General features: G+C 39.0%; 1 protein-coding gene across 2 annotated transcripts in view; it reads right to left on the reverse strand.

The window, feature by feature from the left end:
* Positions 1 to 1,287: 1,287 nt before the first annotated feature.
* The window catches only part of BUB1B (BUB1 mitotic checkpoint serine/threonine kinase B), a 69,504-nt gene continuing 52,199 nt past the window's right edge, over positions 1,288 to 18,592 (reverse strand). The window contains exons 15-24 of one of the 2 annotated variants that reach the window (XM_035259856.3): positions 15,568 to 15,842; positions 13,311 to 13,444; positions 12,574 to 12,714; positions 11,818 to 11,918; positions 9,536 to 9,685; positions 8,714 to 8,856; positions 4,727 to 4,898; positions 3,848 to 3,954; positions 1,956 to 2,109; positions 1,288 to 1,487 (exon numbers count right to left, since the gene is read on the reverse strand). In XM_035259856.3, coding sequence (XP_035115747.2) covers positions 1,425 to 1,487; positions 1,956 to 2,109; positions 3,848 to 3,954; positions 4,727 to 4,898; positions 8,714 to 8,856; positions 9,536 to 9,685; positions 11,818 to 11,918; positions 12,574 to 12,714; positions 13,311 to 13,444; positions 15,568 to 15,842 — 1,440 coding nt within the window. In that variant the 3' untranslated portion in view covers positions 1,288 to 1,424. Of the gene's footprint in view, positions 1,488 to 1,551; positions 2,110 to 3,847; positions 3,955 to 4,726; positions 4,899 to 8,713; positions 8,857 to 9,535; positions 9,686 to 11,817; positions 11,919 to 12,573; positions 12,715 to 13,310; positions 13,445 to 15,567; positions 15,843 to 18,592 lie in introns of those variants that run through there. The other variant, XM_002753599.7, reaches the window with a different exon arrangement.

Genomic DNA, 18,592 nt, shown 5'->3' on the forward strand with positions numbered 1-18,592 from the left:
TAGAGCAGAGAGGAGAGGGGCTTATTTAAAAGATACAGATAAATCATTTTACATCATCAGTACTAGAAGCAAATGTGAGAATGTTTGGAGAGCTGTATTTTGGTTAAGAGCAAATATTTCTAAGTTGATTATATTTCAGATCCAAGTCATGCTGCATTGCTTCAACTATATATGCTTAAATATTTTTAGTTAAGACATACATAGAATTTTCTGCTTTCCAGCAATCTTAGAGCAGGAACAGTGACTTTTTACTAGAGTAAAAAAAATAAAGCACTAGCATGGAGGAACATTAGCTAATTTTGTTATTTAGGATATGAAATAATTAGATAATTTTCTTTCTTTTATTGAGAGGCAGGGTCTTGCTCTGTCGTGCAGTGGTGCAATCATAGCTCACTAAACCTTGAACTCCCAGGCTCAAGCAATCCTTTTGCTTCAGATTCCAAAGTAGCTAGGACTACAGGCATGTGGCACTGCACCCAACTAATTTATATTTATTTTGTAGAGATGGGGCTCACTTTGTCACCCAGGAAGCTCTCAAACTCCTGGCCTCATTTGAATCTCCCTCCTTGGCCTCCCAAAGTGCTGGGACTACAGGTGTGAGTCATGGTGCCCAGCTAATAACTGAATAATTTTCATTGCCTTTTTCTACCAATTTTCTTTCCTATCCTTGAGGCCAGGTGTATGTAATTCATGCTTCTCTTTGGAAGTCCAACTTTTTCTAAGCCTATTCTTTCCCAAATTATTTCATGCTTCAAAGTTATCTTTTTATTTGACCTCCTGCTTCCTCAAATCTTTCAAACAAAATTTCCTTGTATTCCTTCACTGACCCTTGCCCCCCTCAAGTCATTCTGCATGTAATAGAATGGTGATTATTCCATTTCTGAAAGGTTGCTAAACCCTGTTCAACATGTTTGCTTTTACTTTCTAACAGTCACATTCCTAAGCAAGAGACCCAGTAGCAGTGCCACTAGATTATATAAATAGACCAAGGAGCTTGGTGGATAAAAGTGAAATCATTAGGGCTGGGTAATCCCAGCACTTTGGGAGGCTGAGGTGGGCAGATAACTTGAGCCCAGGAGTTCAAGACCAACCTGGGCAAAGTGGTAAAGTCCCATTTTTACAAAAATACAAAAAAATAAGCCAGGTGTGGTGGCATGTGCCTGTACTTCCAGGCATACTTGGAAGGTTGAGGTGAGAGAATTGCCAGAGCCTGGGAAGTCAAGGCTGGATAGCCTGGGGAACAGAGGAGACCCTGTCTCCAAAAAAAGTGAAAACATTAAAACATAAGCCATAAATACAATCATGCCACTTGAAATTTAAGGAAATTTGGTCTTATGCATATCATCTTACCTTCTTTTCAGTCTAGACCATTTATTCAAAGGTCAGACACACCTTAAGAAATAGTTGGCTACTCTGTCTCGTTATTATCCTCTCATAACAGTTCTAAGTCTAGGATATATTAATTTCCAGGGCAAAACAGGTCCTCTCTGCAAAATTAAGCCATTTATTATTTTAGTTTGCAAAAAGTACGTGACATGTTAGAAGCACAAATTTGACAGATACTATTTTATTATTTACAAAATACATGGTGATCATGAGAGAACATTTTACAAATTACAAATGAAAAGTACAGGGAAAAGTAGACAAATGGGTTAAATAACAAGGTAACCATTTGTAATGAGCCTGTTTAGAATAAAACAGTTCTTTTTAAAAGTTAGACAAAGCCATGAGTAAGCATATTGCTATGTAAAAAATATCAGTTACTTCGAAATACACCTCTACCGAAAAGTAGAAAAGCATTGGTAGCACATCTAAATTTGTCCCAAATTAAATTACAGCATATACAGTTTCAGTGTTTCAGAATGCAACCATTGCTCTGAGGCAGGAATTTATGAGAGGTGATTGCCTAGCTCACACTGAGAGAGCAAAGCCCCAGGACTAGTTAACTTCCCTACCTTCCATAGGGCTTTGTTCAGGTGACTTTGGAAAGTGGTGTCAAAAACCCCATTCATTTCTGCTGCAAGCTCCCTCAGAACAGACACTGTGGCCTCATCATTGACATTCAGAATCCGCACAAAGAATTTATTCCACAATTCACCATCTTTTAGCCTAAAAATATATAAAACGATTTCCATCAAGATTAGGCATATGAAAATTATAATTCCTTTTTTCTTTAACTCAGTGGTACATTTATGCACCAAAATAGTTTAAGGTAATCCCTAGAACTCTAGGGTTAGAGATCATTCAGATAGTCCTTTGAAAGCCCAGGAAAGAACTACAAAAAAGGGCTACCATAGTTGGAAACACCAAGATATAATGCACATAAAGGGAAAGAAGTTCTCTCATCCCAATCTATAAATTTCCTCTGTGTACTAATACATAGCACTTTTCTTCTACAAATAGAAGAAAAAGAAATTTTATTTCCTCTAACTTTCACAGACTCTAGGTCATTAAAAAGACTACAGCTCCTTCCTCCCACCCCAGTAGTTGATCATCTTTACAATTCTCTGAGAATCCTAAGCTTAGCTACAGTAACTACTGCTTAATATGTCTGTACCTTTGCTTATTATTATTTTCTTTTGATCAGAGAAACTTCTCTTACTATATAAGGCAGGACAGTTAGGAAACCCCAAGTGACCCCACTTGTTTCTGCTTGTGTTAGTCAGATCTGCCTGGACGATAGCCAAGTGGACATGCCTGTATCTATCCTATATGTCTTACACTGTATTTCAAGCCTATTTTAAAAGTACATGTAAGAGACAACACTGGCCAAGTTCTGAACTAAATAAAAAGGAAAATACAATTCAATTATTCAAAGAGGAAAAAGGAGAAGAGGCATTAAGTCTTCAACAATGATTTTTTTTTAAACTTAAGAATATAAAAATAAGTGACAGACTGGCAAACTTATGCTGGGAAGTTATTTGCTAAGATAATCTAAAGTGGAACATACTTATTAAGGTAGGGTGTGTGTGTGTGTGTGTGTGTGTGTGTGTGTGTGTGTGTGTTCTGAAATGGAGTCTCACTCTGTCACCAAGGCTGGAGTGCAGTGATGTGATCTCAGCTCACTGCAACCTCTGCTTCCTGGGTTCAAGTGATTCTCATGCCTCAGCTTCCCAAGCAGCTAGGATTACAGGCGTGTGCCCCGCTAATTTTCTTGTATTTTTAGTATAGATGGGGTTTCACCATGTTGGCTAGGCTGGTCTCAAACTCCTGACCTCAGGTGATCTGCCGACCTCAGCCTCCCAAAGTAATGGGGTTACAGGTGTGAGCCACCATACCCAGCTGACTTAGTAAGTTCTATGAGCAGGCTTGAGGAAGTAGAAAGGTTCTGAGACCAAACAGCTCTTATTAAGAGATCATTTACTTCTTTACCAGGAGATTCAGTTCTCTCGTTTGGTTCTACCAACTTATTAAATAAATAATAGCCTAAAATTAGCATATAGTTTGGAAATATAAGTCTTTTCAAGAGATGCTTATTAACTTCTGGTAATAATCACTATTAAAAAGGAATTTAAGGCTAATACCAATTCATTAGAAAATTATTCTCATGAATTGTTTCTGTTCACATATCTAAACAGAGAAGTTTCCATACTATATCTATAGTCTGTAAGATACAGCTAGTTTCAGAATGATGTCTTGATGTCTGTATAGTTTTGAGTCTTATTTTTAACAAGCAGTTCCTTTATCCTGCACTAGATGCTCTGCTGATATTCTAACGAAAGCTGGCTGAAACTACTAAAATCATGGCATTTGGATGAAAAAATTAAGGCTGCCAAAGCAGAGACTGCACCCAAGAGAAAGAAAACTATTGGGACAGGCAGAGAGCCTGAAATTCACAAATACTTACTCAGAAATATTTTGGCTAAGTTTCCAGAAGGACCCATCCCAGAAGACCTGTAGGTGTTCCTTGAACAATAGTAAATGTGCTAAATCTGCTATACCAAACAGGTCTACCTGAAATCACAAAAAGCACCATCAGCTAAAATAATTCTCTGTCTCTACCATGGCAGCTTATTTTGGTAGGAAGTTGAAAGGTATTACAGTACTTAATTAAGTATATTTTAGGACATAATTTTAGTAGACTGTTCCTTACCCTTAGAGTAAACAGAGAAGCTCTCCAAAGAAGTGATAAATAGAGCCAACTCTAATAACAAAAGGTGAAATATTTGGACTATCACATTCAAATTTGTAGACCTACTGCGTTTGCAAGAACTCCAGCTGTGATCTAAACGGAGTCCACACAATTATTTCAGGTTCATACTACTATTCAATCAGCAAATGTCTTGTGTCTCAAGCTGAGTTAGAAGGAATTTCTGCATATAATGCCACCATACAAAAGACTTTACATTTGCACTAATGTCCTCTTTAAACACATTACTTCATTTACTCCTCACAACAATTCTGGCAAACACATAGCAGAGACTGTTATCCCTATTTTGCAGAGAAGATCATAGAATATGACTTATAAAAGATCACAAGGGTGGTGAGCAGTAGGAACTGCCCTGGCACTTAGGTTACTTAGTCATGTGTTTGCACGTGTATGTGTATATTCTTCAGTGCTGTAACACAAAAATGTTACATTTTGCTTGACTTGGTGATATTTGAAAACTAGGTCATCTATTCTAGGAGAGTCAGTATCAGTAAACACTAGCTTTTTTAGCTTGTCTAGGTAATAAAGAGATTAAGTAACCCTCTCCATATTTGCTCAGGCTTGTTTTACACTTACCTGGTAGGGAGAAGAACAGTTAGCCAGGATCTTTTGTCCTTCCAGGATCTGTACAGTCCGAAAGCCACTGAGGGTGAAAACATCTAGTTGCACCCTAAGGTCAACACTGTAGGAAAAGTCCACTATCTTCAAAGCTTGATTGTTCTTGTTACAATCATAGGGATCATGGATTCTGAGCCCAGATTTAAGAGGAGATAATAAAAACAGGCCATGAAAGAAGCTGCATAGCTGGTCTTTTTAAAAAAAAAAAAAAACAAGTACCGCAGGTACATCTTAGCTATGCCAATAGCTCCCTCCAGTGGTTAATTTTGAAAATGCACCGGTAATACTCAGCAGAGGCAGCGTCCACTCAACAGGGAAGGAATGTCACCAGTTTGGTGCCACATTATATTTCAATCATGGTGCATGGCCAACATTAAACATTTATCAGGCTTCCATATTATATAAAGTAAGTATGGAAGGAGAGTACATGCTTTTTCCCTGTACTGTACACATTAACACATACAATTGCAACAATTTATACACAGACAGGAATTATAATGGAGGAAATTAAACTTTTATAAGTGTCATAGCCTTTCTTGTTTACTAGATAAGCTTTCCAAGTTTTGTTCAGATTCTTCCTTCTAGAGTTTAATGGAAAACAATACAAGTCTGTTTTACAAAGTCTGATCTGTATTGTAAAATTTCCTGTAAAACACCATATTTTATCTTACTCCTATTTGTAATTCCAATTCTTACTTCCTAAAAAAAAACTTCATAATACTAATTAATTATTGATCAATTCTATTTTCCTTGGGTTTATCTATCCTATGTAATAAAGCTGTTCTCTATAGGAACTGTTTATAAATGAAAAGAGTGGGTTTTCATGTGCTACTTTTGTCTCAGTTTTTCTCAATTAGTTTTCTCAAACTCCTGACATTGATGCAGTTTCTATATTCCTAAATACAGGGTTTAACTACTCCAATTAATAACTCCACAGCACAGAATGATCTATGTATTTTACTTTAAAATTGACAGTTTCTCCCATTTTTCTTTAGTATAAGATCCAACCGTTTTTGGCCATGATAAAACTATACTATAATTTAAAAAATATATATATTATAATATATGTGTGTGCCTTTTTTTTTTTTTTTTAAGATGGAGTCCCACTCTGTAGCCCAGGCTGGAGTGCAATGGCGTGATCTTGGCTCACTGCAACCTCTACCTCCCAGGTCCCAATTCAAGCAATTCTCTTACCTTAGCCTCCCAAGTAGCTGGGATTACAGGCATGAGCCACCATGCCCAGCTAATTTTTGCTTTGTTTAGTAGAGACGGGGTTTCACCATGTTGGCCAGGATGGTATTGAACTCCTGACTTCGTGATCCACCCACCTTGGCCTCCCAAAGTGCCAGATATATAGGCATGAGCCTCCGTGCCTGGCCATGTTTTGTTTCTCAGACAAGGTCACATTCTGTTACTGAGGGCGGAGTACAGTGGCATGATCTTGGCTTACTGCAGTCTGCCTCCTGGGTTAAGCGATCCTCCCACCTTAGCCTCCTGAGTAGCTGGGACTACAGGCATGCACCACCACACTTGGCTAATTTCTTAATTTTTTGTAGAGATGAGGTCTCACTACATTGCCCAGGCTGGTCTTAACTCCTAGGCTCAAGTGATCTGCCTTGGTCTCCCAAAGTGCTGGGATTACAGATGTGAGTCTTTGTGCCAGTGTAATTGTAAAATATCTATATAACTTGGGAGACACAGGAAAAAATGTTTCATAGATTAATCAAAAGAAGCATGCATGAAGGTCTCCTAGCCCTCTAATCAGCTACTAACTCACTTTTACTTTGGGTAGGACATTCCATTTTTTGGATCTCATTTTCCTCAACAAATACGTAGAAACTAAGGTAAGCAACTAAACTAAGCAATTTCAAAAGGTTCTCTCTGGCTTTAGTTTTATTTTTGTAGAGACAAAGTCTTGCTATATTGACTAGGCTGGTCTTGAACTCCCTCAAGAGATAGTCCTGTCTTTGCCTCCCAAAGTGCTGGGATTGCAGATGTGAGCCACTATGTCCAGCCCTTTCTGGCCTTTTTTTTTTTTTGAGATGGAATTCGCTCTTGTTGCCCAGGCTGGAATGCAATGGCACAATTTCAGCTCACCACAACCTCCTCCTCCTGGATTCAAGCAATTCTCCTGCCTCAGCCTCCCGAATCCTGGGATTACAGGCATGTGCCACTATGCCCAGCTAATTTTGAATTTTTAGTAGAGATGGGGTTTTTCCATACTGGTCAGGCTGGTCTCAAACTCACGACCTCAGGTGATTCACCTGTCTCAGCCTCCCAAAATGCTGGGATTACAGGTGTGAGCCACCATATGCCTGGTCCCTTTCTGGCTTTTAATTCCTTATGAATCGATGTGAAATTTCTGATCAAATTTGATAAATAGTGAAAAAGTAAAAAGCACTGTCTCTTTGAAGCTATGTACTTCCTGGAGTGTCTGGTGGCTGAGAAAAGGGCCATCATATTCCATAGACCACAAATTTCCAATTCTAAAAGGCTTAGAAAATACCTCTGCTTCCAATTTCCATAGCCCCAGGTATATCAGCACTGTCATTTTAATGTTGTGAAGTAGAGTGAAAATATACCAGGGGTTCTCATATTTGGAAATTTGGGGGAATTTTTGGTTGTGACAACTTAGGGGATTGTTACTTGCACATTAAAAATTGGGTGGCTAGGGGAACAGGAATATAAAACATTCTGCATTGCTTGGAACATACCTGCACAAAGAATTGTTTCATCCAAAATACCTTTGGTGCCCTGGATGAGAAATGCTGCTATTATGTCTGGGAAAGCCTTTGACTGCTATCTCACAGAGAAGGTAGGATTCTCTAGTTCTTTTGGTTACAATCACAGGAATACCTTGAGGGGTCTTTAAATTTCCATGCCAACTGTAATTTAGAGCTGAATTCAATCTCTTCTTACAGATTAAGTATTCAGAAGAAATGTAGAGAATAAGTCCAGCGTCCAGCTATTAGTGTATATCAGTGGCCTCAGAAACAAACTTAACACCTCACCCAAGACATGGGTGGAGCAGACAAAGCATCTTTTTTTTTTTTTTTGAGATGGAATCTTACTCTTATCGCCCAGGCTGGAGTGCAATTGGGCGATCTCAGCTCATTGCAATGTACACCTCCCAGGTTCAAGCAATTCTACTGCCTCAGCCTCCCAAACAGTTGGGATCACGGGTGCCCGCCACCATGCCCAGCTAATTTTCGTACTTTTAGTAGAGACAGAGTTTTGCCATGTTGGCCAAACTGGTCTCAAACTCCTGACCTCGATCTGTCTGTCTCAGCCTCCCAAAGTGCTAGGATTACAAGCATGACCCACCTTGCCCAGCTGACAAAGCATCTTTAAACCAGGCTGCTTTTACTCAAGTACTATAACATCAATGATCACTAAAAGAATGTAGTGGTCTTCTAGTCCTTTTCACAAAGCGAATATGTTAAACTGTATTTGCCTAGTTAATGCCTGAATGTTATCTATATTTTCTCAATCCTTAGTATTTAGGATTCATTTCTTATTTCCTGCTCTGTGTTCCTTGATATGGCGTTTATCAAAAGGCTTTAAAACAGGCAATGCCAGGATGGTGGTTCACACCTATAATCCCAGCACTTCGGGAGGCTGAGGTGAGCAGATTACTTGAGGCAAGGAGTTTGAGACCAGCCCAGGCAACATGGTGAAACCTCATCTCTACAAAAAAAAAAAAAAAAAAATACAAAAAATTACCCAGGTGTGGTGGTGCACACCTGTGGTCCCAGCTTCAAGTGAGGCTGATACAGGAAAACTGCTTGAACCTGGGAGACGGAGGTTGTATTAAGCCGAGATCATGCCACAATACTCCAAACTAGGTGATAGAGTGACACCCTGCCTCAAATAAGAAAAAAAAAGTGTCAACTATCCATGTTTTCAGAGAAAGCTGATAGAATTGTAAGAATGAAAAGGACCAACCTGTTTCTGAGAATCAAACTCCTTGGACTCAAGTCACCATGGACTATTTCTGCTTTGTGTAGTTTCTCCACTATTGTCAAAAGGTTATAAATAATCAACACTGTTATTTCATGGGTAATATATTCACTGTGTTGGAGAAGTTCCTGGAAATAGAATGATAGAAAACTCACTTCTCAAGTTTGGCAGACTGTGGTTATACTCAATACTTTGATAACTGATGGACTATAGTCTTCCTTGTTCTCTACTGGAACGCAGGCTCCTCTGTAGACTGACTCTAACTCCCAGTTTTAACATACTTTGATCTCCCATACGATTCTTTGTAAGGATTTAATGACATCATGATGAATGGCATCAAGAGTGAGCCTGGTCCAAAATAGGCACTTGATAAATGTTTTAAAATACCCTCATTCCAACCATTTTAAGAGAATTCATATTATCATCAAAATCTGTAGCAAACCTTAAGAACAAACCAAAGAATAAAATGACATATTGTGTCTGGGTTTTAAAAATAATCCAGTGAGGGTAGTATAGGTAAACAAGAGTGGCCATGAACTAAAGATTATCATAGATGACTAGTTCATGGGAATTCATTGTACAATTCGTTTTACTTTTGTTTATGCTTGAAAACTGACAAAAAAAGTTAAAAGAAAATAAAGAGATCTTCAGTCAAAATAACTTGAGAAAAGGATCAATGCTTTTAACTTATAATTGAATGCTCTACTTTTAGAAGATTGACAGAAATTTTGTTCTAAATTCCTTTGCTAAATGGAGCACAAATCTCTTTACTTGAGAACTTTAAATTATGTTTTTAGTATTGCAAACCTGAAGGGTGAAGGAGTTAATATACTGGTGCCAAACAATACAGCCATCTTGATATTGATAACAGCTGCACAAATGATCACACGCCTCATTTAAACGTTCCTTTAACTTGTGGTTGATATAAAAGTCCCATGGGACAGGTTGAAACGATACCTGTAAGACATTATATTTTAAAAATAAGTTCCATTAAAGTCTATGGTTATGGCTGGCAGGTTGAAACACATTCCCTCCAGTCCTGATACATAGATAATAATAAATAGATGTTTTTTAGAGGAATAAATCTATAAAGGACGAAACAACAACAAATTCTGGAAAGAGAATCAGCTGGAAAGACAGTAAGAGGAAACAATCCAATTAGAATAAAAACTGGTTTTGGCAGTGGAGAAAGCTGAGCTACATTTACACTACAAGGCTATTTCCCTATATTATATAACTGGAAGCACCAATTACCCATGGAAGGGAGGCTGAGAGTAGAGCTAAAACAGGAGTGACTGAATCCCATTTAACATGAAGGTAGATTCCAGCTTCCCTCTTCTGCTTTATAGCCTAGCCCAGCAACCACCTCTCCCCTATTCTCCAAGACCAGAAGTTTATTCCCTAGTGAGTATAAAACAGAAGGGCTCTGCACTAGAGGGCACTAGGTACCAGTGAGGTAAAAATAACAGGAAAAAAACAGGAAAAAGTGTATATATCAGATGTTAAGATGCACCTGCCTGCCCTTCCGTTCTTCAGACCAATTTCCTCAGCTTTCAGAAAGCTAGAAGCCAGGCTTATGTGCTCCAGGCAGAAAATTAGAAGTCTCTTCTGAAGAGAAGACTTCTCTGATCAGCTCAAGAGAAAAGATCTGAAGATTGGGGGATTTTCCAATAAAATGGCCAAGCTAGATCATCCTACTACATTGAAGTCCACAGCTATCAAGGTCTTTCCATATACACAGAACTTTCAATTAGCTTTTAGTGTCCCATACTTAAATATGAATACAGAGCCAAAGACTTGAAGAAAACCTGTAGAATGAAAGAGATCAAAACAGACAAAAAGAAACAGGTACAAACAGATCATGAAGGGAGAAAAAAATTTTAAATCATTAATTCAGAAAGATAGGGAATATTCTATCTTTGAAATGAAGAATAGAATGCTACAGAGAAAATTCTAATTTAAAAAAAAAGCTCTTGAAAATTAAATATAGACAAAAGAAATAAAAACCTAGTCAAAAGACCAAAAATATTAAGTTGATAAATTACTCAGAAAATAAAGTAACAAAATAAAGAGAATACAGGAGAAAAAGAGTTACATTTTTTAAAGGTTCTATCCAAAAGGTGCCATATGCACCTCTAACAAAAGGAATTAGAAAATAAGAGAACAGAGAAAACTGAGGGAGAAAAATTTTTTTCCATTAAAGAAAATTTCTCAGAACTGAGGGAATTAACAGATTGAAATGGCCACTGAGTGCCTAGTAATTAAGTGACAACAAACTTACACCAAGGCATGTAACTGTGACATTTCAGAATAGTGGGGACAAGATTAAGATCCTAGAAGGATCCAGAAAGAGGGAAAAATAACTTCACAGAAAACTTTGAGACTCAGAATGGCAAAAAAAAAAAAAATCAGAAGCAAAGTTAGATGCCATTTGGTTACAGGCATTTTGACAGATGCCTGTACCCAGTTTTTTGGGAGGCCAAGGTGGGAAGATCACTTGAGCCATGAATTCAAGATCAGCCTAGGCAACACAAAGAGGCCCCAGTATCTACAAAAAATAATTATCTGGGAGTGGTGGCATGTACCTATAGTCCTAGCTATAGTCTCAGAGGCTGAGGTGGGAGGATTGCTTGAGCCTGGGAGGTCAAGGCTGCAGTGAGCCGTGATCATGGCACTGTACTCCAGCCTCGGTAACAGAGTAAGACCCTCTTAAAAAAGAAATAAAACAGAAAAGGAAGGGAAGGGGGGAGGGGGAGGGGAGGGAAGAGGAAAGAAAAAAGAAAGAAAAAGAAACTGGGTATCCAATATAAGAAAAAGGTAATGTGAGTATCTAGGACGATAAGTGGAAATTCCATGGTGACTGTGTGTGGTGTGTGTGTGTAAAAGCTAATGTATAGCTTGTCCAGATTGGAGCAGGAAAGAAAGTATCAGCAGAGATTTCCTCCAAAAAAGAAACTGAAAGGAGACTTAATATATTTGGGATATATTGAGAGAGATTATTAGAAAGATTTGATGGTACCATGAGGACAGTTATTCCTTCAATCCCTGTTATTTACAAAGTAACTGGAATTACAAAGAATCAGTCCCACCTTTATTATGGTTAACTCTGCAGAGTTTCTTGGTGCCACGCAGAATAACTTGTAATCTTCACATATTAGGTATTCTCGTTTAATGCAATAATCTTCATTTCCTGTTGAGAAGGTTTGATTCTATTTAAAAATCACTGTGAACATATATGGCCTAGTACCATAGGCCATTTAGCCTTTACCTCCTGGCTGAAAGGATAGAGGCGCTGGTATATTGTAGCATCTAGAATACTTTAAAAAATTATTTGTTAACAATTGCGGCCAGGCGCAGTGGCTCACATCTGTAATCCTAGCATTTTGGGAATCCAGGGCATGTGGATCACCTGAGGTTGGGAGTTTAAGACCAACCTGACCAACATGGAGAAACCCCGTATCTACTAAAAAAAAATACAAAATTAGCAGCATGTGGTGGTGGATATCTGTAATTCTAGCTACCCCAGAGGCTGAGGCAGGAGTATTGCTTGACCTCAGGAGGCAGAGGCTGCGGTGAGCCGAGACCATGTCATTGCACTCCAGACTGGGCAACAAGAGCAAGACTGTCTCAAACAAAACAAAACAACAACAAAAACAATTTTAAGAGGGGAAGACATAATTCCTATTATTAGGACATGAAGTTGTCAGTGTGTTACCCTCTGTATTTCTTTTTTAAAAAATACAATCTAGAGATATTTACAGTGCTCAAGCATCAAGTTTAAGTACAAATAATCACTTATTTGTATACTGTCATACTCCAGAGGACATACATTCAATGGTACTTACCTAATTCAATTTCCTTCTCAATTTCCAACTTAGGCATTGGTCTGTCTTCTATAAAAAGCTCTGCAGAGTCACTTAACTCTGGTAGGGACTTCAGCAGTTGTCTACGATACTGTGAACACCAGGGTGACTGTATAGGGTTTTCTGCCAGTGGGAGGGAAAGGTGAAAAGATATCACCAAAAAAACCTAACGCTTAAAATGAATATTTTAACAGGGTAGAGGAAAAAAATCAAGATTACACAGTCAGCACTGTTAATTTAATTACACTCATCTGTCTCAGATCTTTATGAAACTGTGTTCAGTTTGTACAATCTATTCTAGAAATTTCACAATTTATGGCAACTTCTCTCGGAAAGAAAAACATACAGGCTGGGCACAGATTCTCCACCTATAATCTTAGCACTCTGAGAGGCAGAGGTGGGAAGGTACTTTGAGACTAGGACGTTGAGACCAACCTGGCAACATGGCAAAACCTCGCCTCTACAAAAAATACAAAAATTTGCCAAACATGGTGGTGGCACATTTGTGGTCCCAGCTACTCAACAGGCTGAGGTAGGAGGATCATCTGAGCCCAGTGAGTTTAGGCTGCAGTGAGCTGTGACTGTGCCACTGCACTCCATTTTGGGTGACAGAGTGAGACATTGTCTCAAAAAGAGAAGGTAAGAAAAACATACGGCTCCGTTTGCTGAGATAAACTAGTGTTCCCTAGGTATGGATACAGTGGTATGCATGATCTTACCTGAAGTCTCATTAGTAAGTTCTAGTTTCTCAGGAATTTGAAGACATTTAATGGAGGAGGTGCTTGCAACCGATGCAGAAGATCCAGAGAAGCCAGAGGAGTGTGTGGCTTCACGGCTATCTTCAATAATTGGGCTAAAACAATCACAAATAAGTCAATTCTCATAGGAACAATATATATCAACTTTGTTATAATTTCATAAATTCTTAATGTTTAATTTTTTTTTTTTGAGATGAAGTTTTGCTCTTGTCGCCCAGCCTGGAGTGCAATGATTTTGATCTTGGGTCACTGTGACCTCCATCTCCCAGGTTCAAGTGATTCTCCTGCCTCAGCCTCCCAAGTAGCTGGGATTACAGGCGCCCGCCACTATGCCTTTCTAATTTTTCTATTTTTAGAAGAGACAGGGTTTCACCATGTTAACCAGGTTGGTCTCGAACTCCTGACCTCAGGTGATCTGCCAGTCTCAGCCTCCCAGAGTGCTGGGGTTACAGGAGTGAGCCACCACACCTGGCCTTAATGTCTAAATTTTGTAATTTTATACTTTTATTTTTAAATACAACTTAATAAAAATTAGGTTTAAATAATTTGTAATTTGTTATAAATTTATTTGATAGTCTCATGTTTTTAAACTTTTCATTTTATCTTTGAGACAGGATCTCACTCTGTCACCCAGGCTGGAGTGCACTGCAGCCTTGATTTCCTGGGCTCAAGTGATCCTCCTACCTCAGCCTCCTGAGTAGCTGAAAGGTTGTAAAACAAAAAAGCTAATAGCTGGGACTACTTGGGAGGCTGAGCTGGGAGAATCACCTGAACCTAGGAAATGGTAGTTGAGTGAGTGCTACCATGCAACCTCAGCTTCCCAAAGTGCTGGAATTACAAGCAAGAGCCACTGCATTCAGCAATAGTCTCATTTTTCAAGTCCATTGTTTTTCCAAATCAAAATCTAGGTAACCTCCTCTAAACCTGATGAACAAGCCATGTCCAGCATACATTTCTGGATTTGTGCTTTATTTACCTGTAGTAAATACCTACTCTATATTGAGAAACACTAACATTGACACTAATTTTCTTCCTCTTTATCCCTCCTCTGGACTTCTTTTCTTCAGTAAGAAAAGGTTGGATACCATCTACCTTTTCTACTATGAGCCAGAAAAATTAAAAAAAGAAAGAAAAAAAAAGGTTAGGCAAAGAAAAGAGAAACCCAAATCATGCAATGTGAATACATGCTAGCAAATGTGCTTAAAAGCTGATAGGGAAAAGTTTCAAAAAAATTTTTTTTTTTTTTTGTAAAGATGGGGTTTCACCATGTTGACCAGGCTAGTCTGAAATTCCTGGTCTCAAGTGATCCACCTTGCTCACCCTCCCAAAGTGCCGGGATTACAAATGTGAGCCAACGCAGCTGGCCTCTCAAAATGTCACTTTAAAAGCAAAAATCAACAAATTAAAAAAAGTATTTCTAAAACTGGAATGAGTTTAAATTAGCTGACTTTAAACACAGCTCAGACCCTGGCTGTAAGCCATTCCCTCATCCATTCCATAATTCATTTTCACCTCTGTATCAAAAGATACTTTTTAAAAAAACACATCTCTAGTTGCCTACTTAAAATTCACATAAGCTGGCTGGGCACAGTCGCTCACTCCTGTAATCCCAGCACTTTGAGAGGTTGAGGCGAGTGGATCACCTGAGGTCAGAAGTTTGAGACCGGCCTGGCCAACATGGTGAAACCGTCTCTACTAAAAATATAAAAATAAGCCGGACATAGTGGTACGTGCCTATATCCTTGCTACTTTGTAGGCTGAGACAGGAGAATTGCTTGAACCTGGGAGGCAGAGGTTGCAGTGAGCTAAGATTGCACCACTGCACTCCAGCCTGGGTAACAGAGTGAGACTCCATCTCAATAAATAAATAAATAAAATTAACACATTTTATCCTACCACTATTTTAAACTCAATGTTACAGAAAAACTAAATGCCTCCTTTTTATTAATCATGTATACTTTGCCAACTTTCCTCAATGGTACTATACTCCTCTTGAACTGCTAGTTTATTCACCATCAAAGTTTACTTTTAACCCTCATGTCCAAATCACTAAATCCCACTGACACTTTATCTGAGGCAGCCCTACTTTCATGTAAAGCACTTAGCACAGTACCTGGCAGTCAGTAAGAACTTCATAAATGATTACTGTAACTGACAAGCACACACAGTAAGAGTGAGCAAACAATCTGGTTTATAAGACCTGTAAATCCCTTATCACCTCAGTTTCTTGATGCTGAGAGTCTGATTGTAGAGAGTGCCACAAGCTGTCTGCTGGTCTTCAGAGGTCTTTACATCTAGATCCTCTTCCTCCAGCAGTCTTTCAGGATCAGAAGGGAGATCCTTCAAGGACATTATCTCATGAAAAGGAGTAGATACAAAATGAGCAGCTCTGGCAAAGTCACAAGTGTCTTCTGGATTAGGACAAATTGTTACATTTCTGAAGCCTGTGATAATGGCATCCTCACTTAAGGGTTCAATTCCTGTAAATTCATCCTGAAATAAAAACCATATCAAGTTTAGCTTTAAAAAAATTTTTTTTTTGAGACAGAGTCTCACTCTGTCACCCAAGCTGGAGTGCAATGGCACGATCTCAGCTCACTGCAACCTCCATTTCCTGGATTCAAGCAATTCTCCTGCCTTAGCCTACCAAGTAACTGGGATTACAGGCACCTGCCTCTACGCCTGGCTAATTTTTGTATTTTTAGTAGAGGCAGGGTTTCACCAGGTTGGTCAGGCTGGTCTTGAACACCCAACCTCAGGTGATCCACCTGCCTCAGCTTCCCAAAGTGCTGGGATTACAGGCATGAGCCACCACACCCAACTAGCTAAAATATTTCAACACATGAAGAATCTTTTTTTAAAAAATTTTATTATTATTATTATTTTGAGATGGAGTCTTGCTCTGTTGCCAGGCTGGAGTGCAGTGGCACAATCTCGGCTCACTGCAACCTCTGCCTCTTGGGTTCAAGCGATTCTTCTGCCTCAGCCTCAGCCTCAGCCTCCTGAGTAGCTGGGACCACAGGTGCAAGCTACCACACTAGGCTAATTTTTGTATTTTTAGTAGAGTATTTTTGTATTATTAGTTCCACCATGGCCAGGATGGTCTCAATCTCTTGATTTCGTGATCCACCTGCCTTGGCCTCCCAAAGTGCAGGGATTAAAGGCTAAGCCACCGCACCCGGTAAACCTATCTTTTTCACTGAGAGAGACATATGAGCTCAGTGACACAGGGTACAGAAGTAGGACGTCAGAATACCTAGGGAAAGATAATTTTAAGAAGCACATTATAGCATTTGAGGTAAAAGGTTTTTGGATCATGAACTCAGTAAACTATACTTCATCCAAAAAAATGTGCCATGAAGATTCTCCACACAAGGAAAAATACTGGGCAATGGTTTTGTTCCTCAACAAATTTAACCTATGAACTAAAGCACAAATACTATTTTTCCTCTGGCTTTCACTTAGTAAATAGTCTGATAATGTGCTATCCTCCTGGTTTTTACGTCTTCTTTCTCTATGCTACATACCTAATTTTTATTTATTTCTTAAAGATAATTCAAGATTATGGCAGAAAATACGGAAAACATGAAGTATAAAGGGGGAAAAACACCTGAAATGCTACTAACCAATCTTAAATTTTTTGCTATATTTAAAACACGCCTTTGTCTTGAAAAGTAATAGGTATACATGGTTTCAAAAAGTTGACTAGTTTAAAAGTGTATTCTTCCTACAAGCAACCCCCATCTCCACCCCATTCCTGTTCCCCAGAGGTGAACACTGTTGCCATGTATGTCTGGTAGGATACATGCATAGCATATTTTACGCATTTAAAAAGGAGTTTTAAAAGCAGTGAAATTGTAGCATTCATGATACTCTGTATTGTTGTTTCTCATACTTTTTGTATTTTTTTCTGTGCTATTAAAAATTCTTTAAAAACATAATGGTCATGCTGTGTGTCTATAAGAAATTAACCAACTTTTAGGTTATTCTGTTTTTTGCTAGTTTAAAACCACTTTAAATATCCTTATATATAAATCTTTATAAATAATTTCTTAGGATTAATTATTAAAAGTAGAATTATCGAAGAACGATCCAAGATGGCCGATCGCTAACATCCCGGGATTGCAGCTCTCAGGGAAGGCGCGGAGAACTAGAGGACGCCATACTTTCAGACAAAGTCTGGTCGCTCACGGAGCAGAAGATCCCCCAGTGGTGGAAACACACGAGTCGCCAGGGCGACTCTCGAGGTCGGCGCAGCGGTTCCGCTGGCACCTGGACGCGGCAGCGCTCGGCACAGAGTAAACAGGACCGGTTCCCCTTCTGACCGAGGTTTGGAGCCCCAGGAAGGCAGAGTCGCCTACTAGGGACACAAGAAGGAAGCCCGACAGTAGAATCCTGGGCAGAAAAGCATCATCAGTTTTAACGCCGCTGCTCTGGCCCTGAGAACTAACAACCTGGACGTCCACTCAAGAGACCTAATCTGAAAGTTGGTAATTTCAAAGACGACAGGAGGATAAATTTACAATGACGGGAAGAAACCAGCGTAAAAAAGCTGAGAATACTCAAAATCAGAACGCCTCTCCCTCTAAAGATGATCACAGTTCCACATCAACAATGGAACAAGGCTTGATGGAGAACGAGCGCCTCCTGATGACAGAATCACTCTTCAAGGAATGGATAATAACAAACTTTGGTGAGTTAAAAGAACATGTTGTAGCCCAACGTAAAGAAACTAGGAACTTTGAAAAAAGGTTTGATGAAATCCTATTGAGAATAGACAACTTAGAGAGGAGTATGAGTGAATTAATGGAACTGAAGAATACAATACAGGAACTCCGAGAAGTATGCACAGGTTTAAACACTCGAATTGTTCAAGCAGAAGAAGGGATATCAGAGGTCAAAGTCCAACTTAATGAAATAAAACGTGAAGAAAAGATTAGAGAAAAAAGAATAAAGAGGAATGAGCAAAGTCTCCAAGAAATGTGGGACTATGTGAAAAGACCAAATTTACGTTTGATAGGTATACCTGAATGTGACGGAGAGAATGAATCCAAGCTGGAAAATACCCTTCAGGATATTATTCAGGAAAATTTTCCTAAACTTGCAAAGCAGGTCAACATTCAACCCCAGGTAATACAGAGAACACCACAAAGATATTCCTCAAGAAGAGCAACCCCAAGGCACATAATCGTTAGATTCACCAGGGTTGAAACGAAGTAGAGGATACTAAGGGCAGCCAGAGA

The sequence above is a fragment of the Callithrix jacchus genome, chromosome 8, assembly GCF_049354715.1.
Source record: "Callithrix jacchus isolate 240 chromosome 8, calJac240_pri, whole genome shotgun sequence".
In the NCBI taxonomy this organism is placed as follows: domain Eukaryota; kingdom Metazoa; phylum Chordata; class Mammalia; order Primates; family Cebidae; genus Callithrix; species Callithrix jacchus.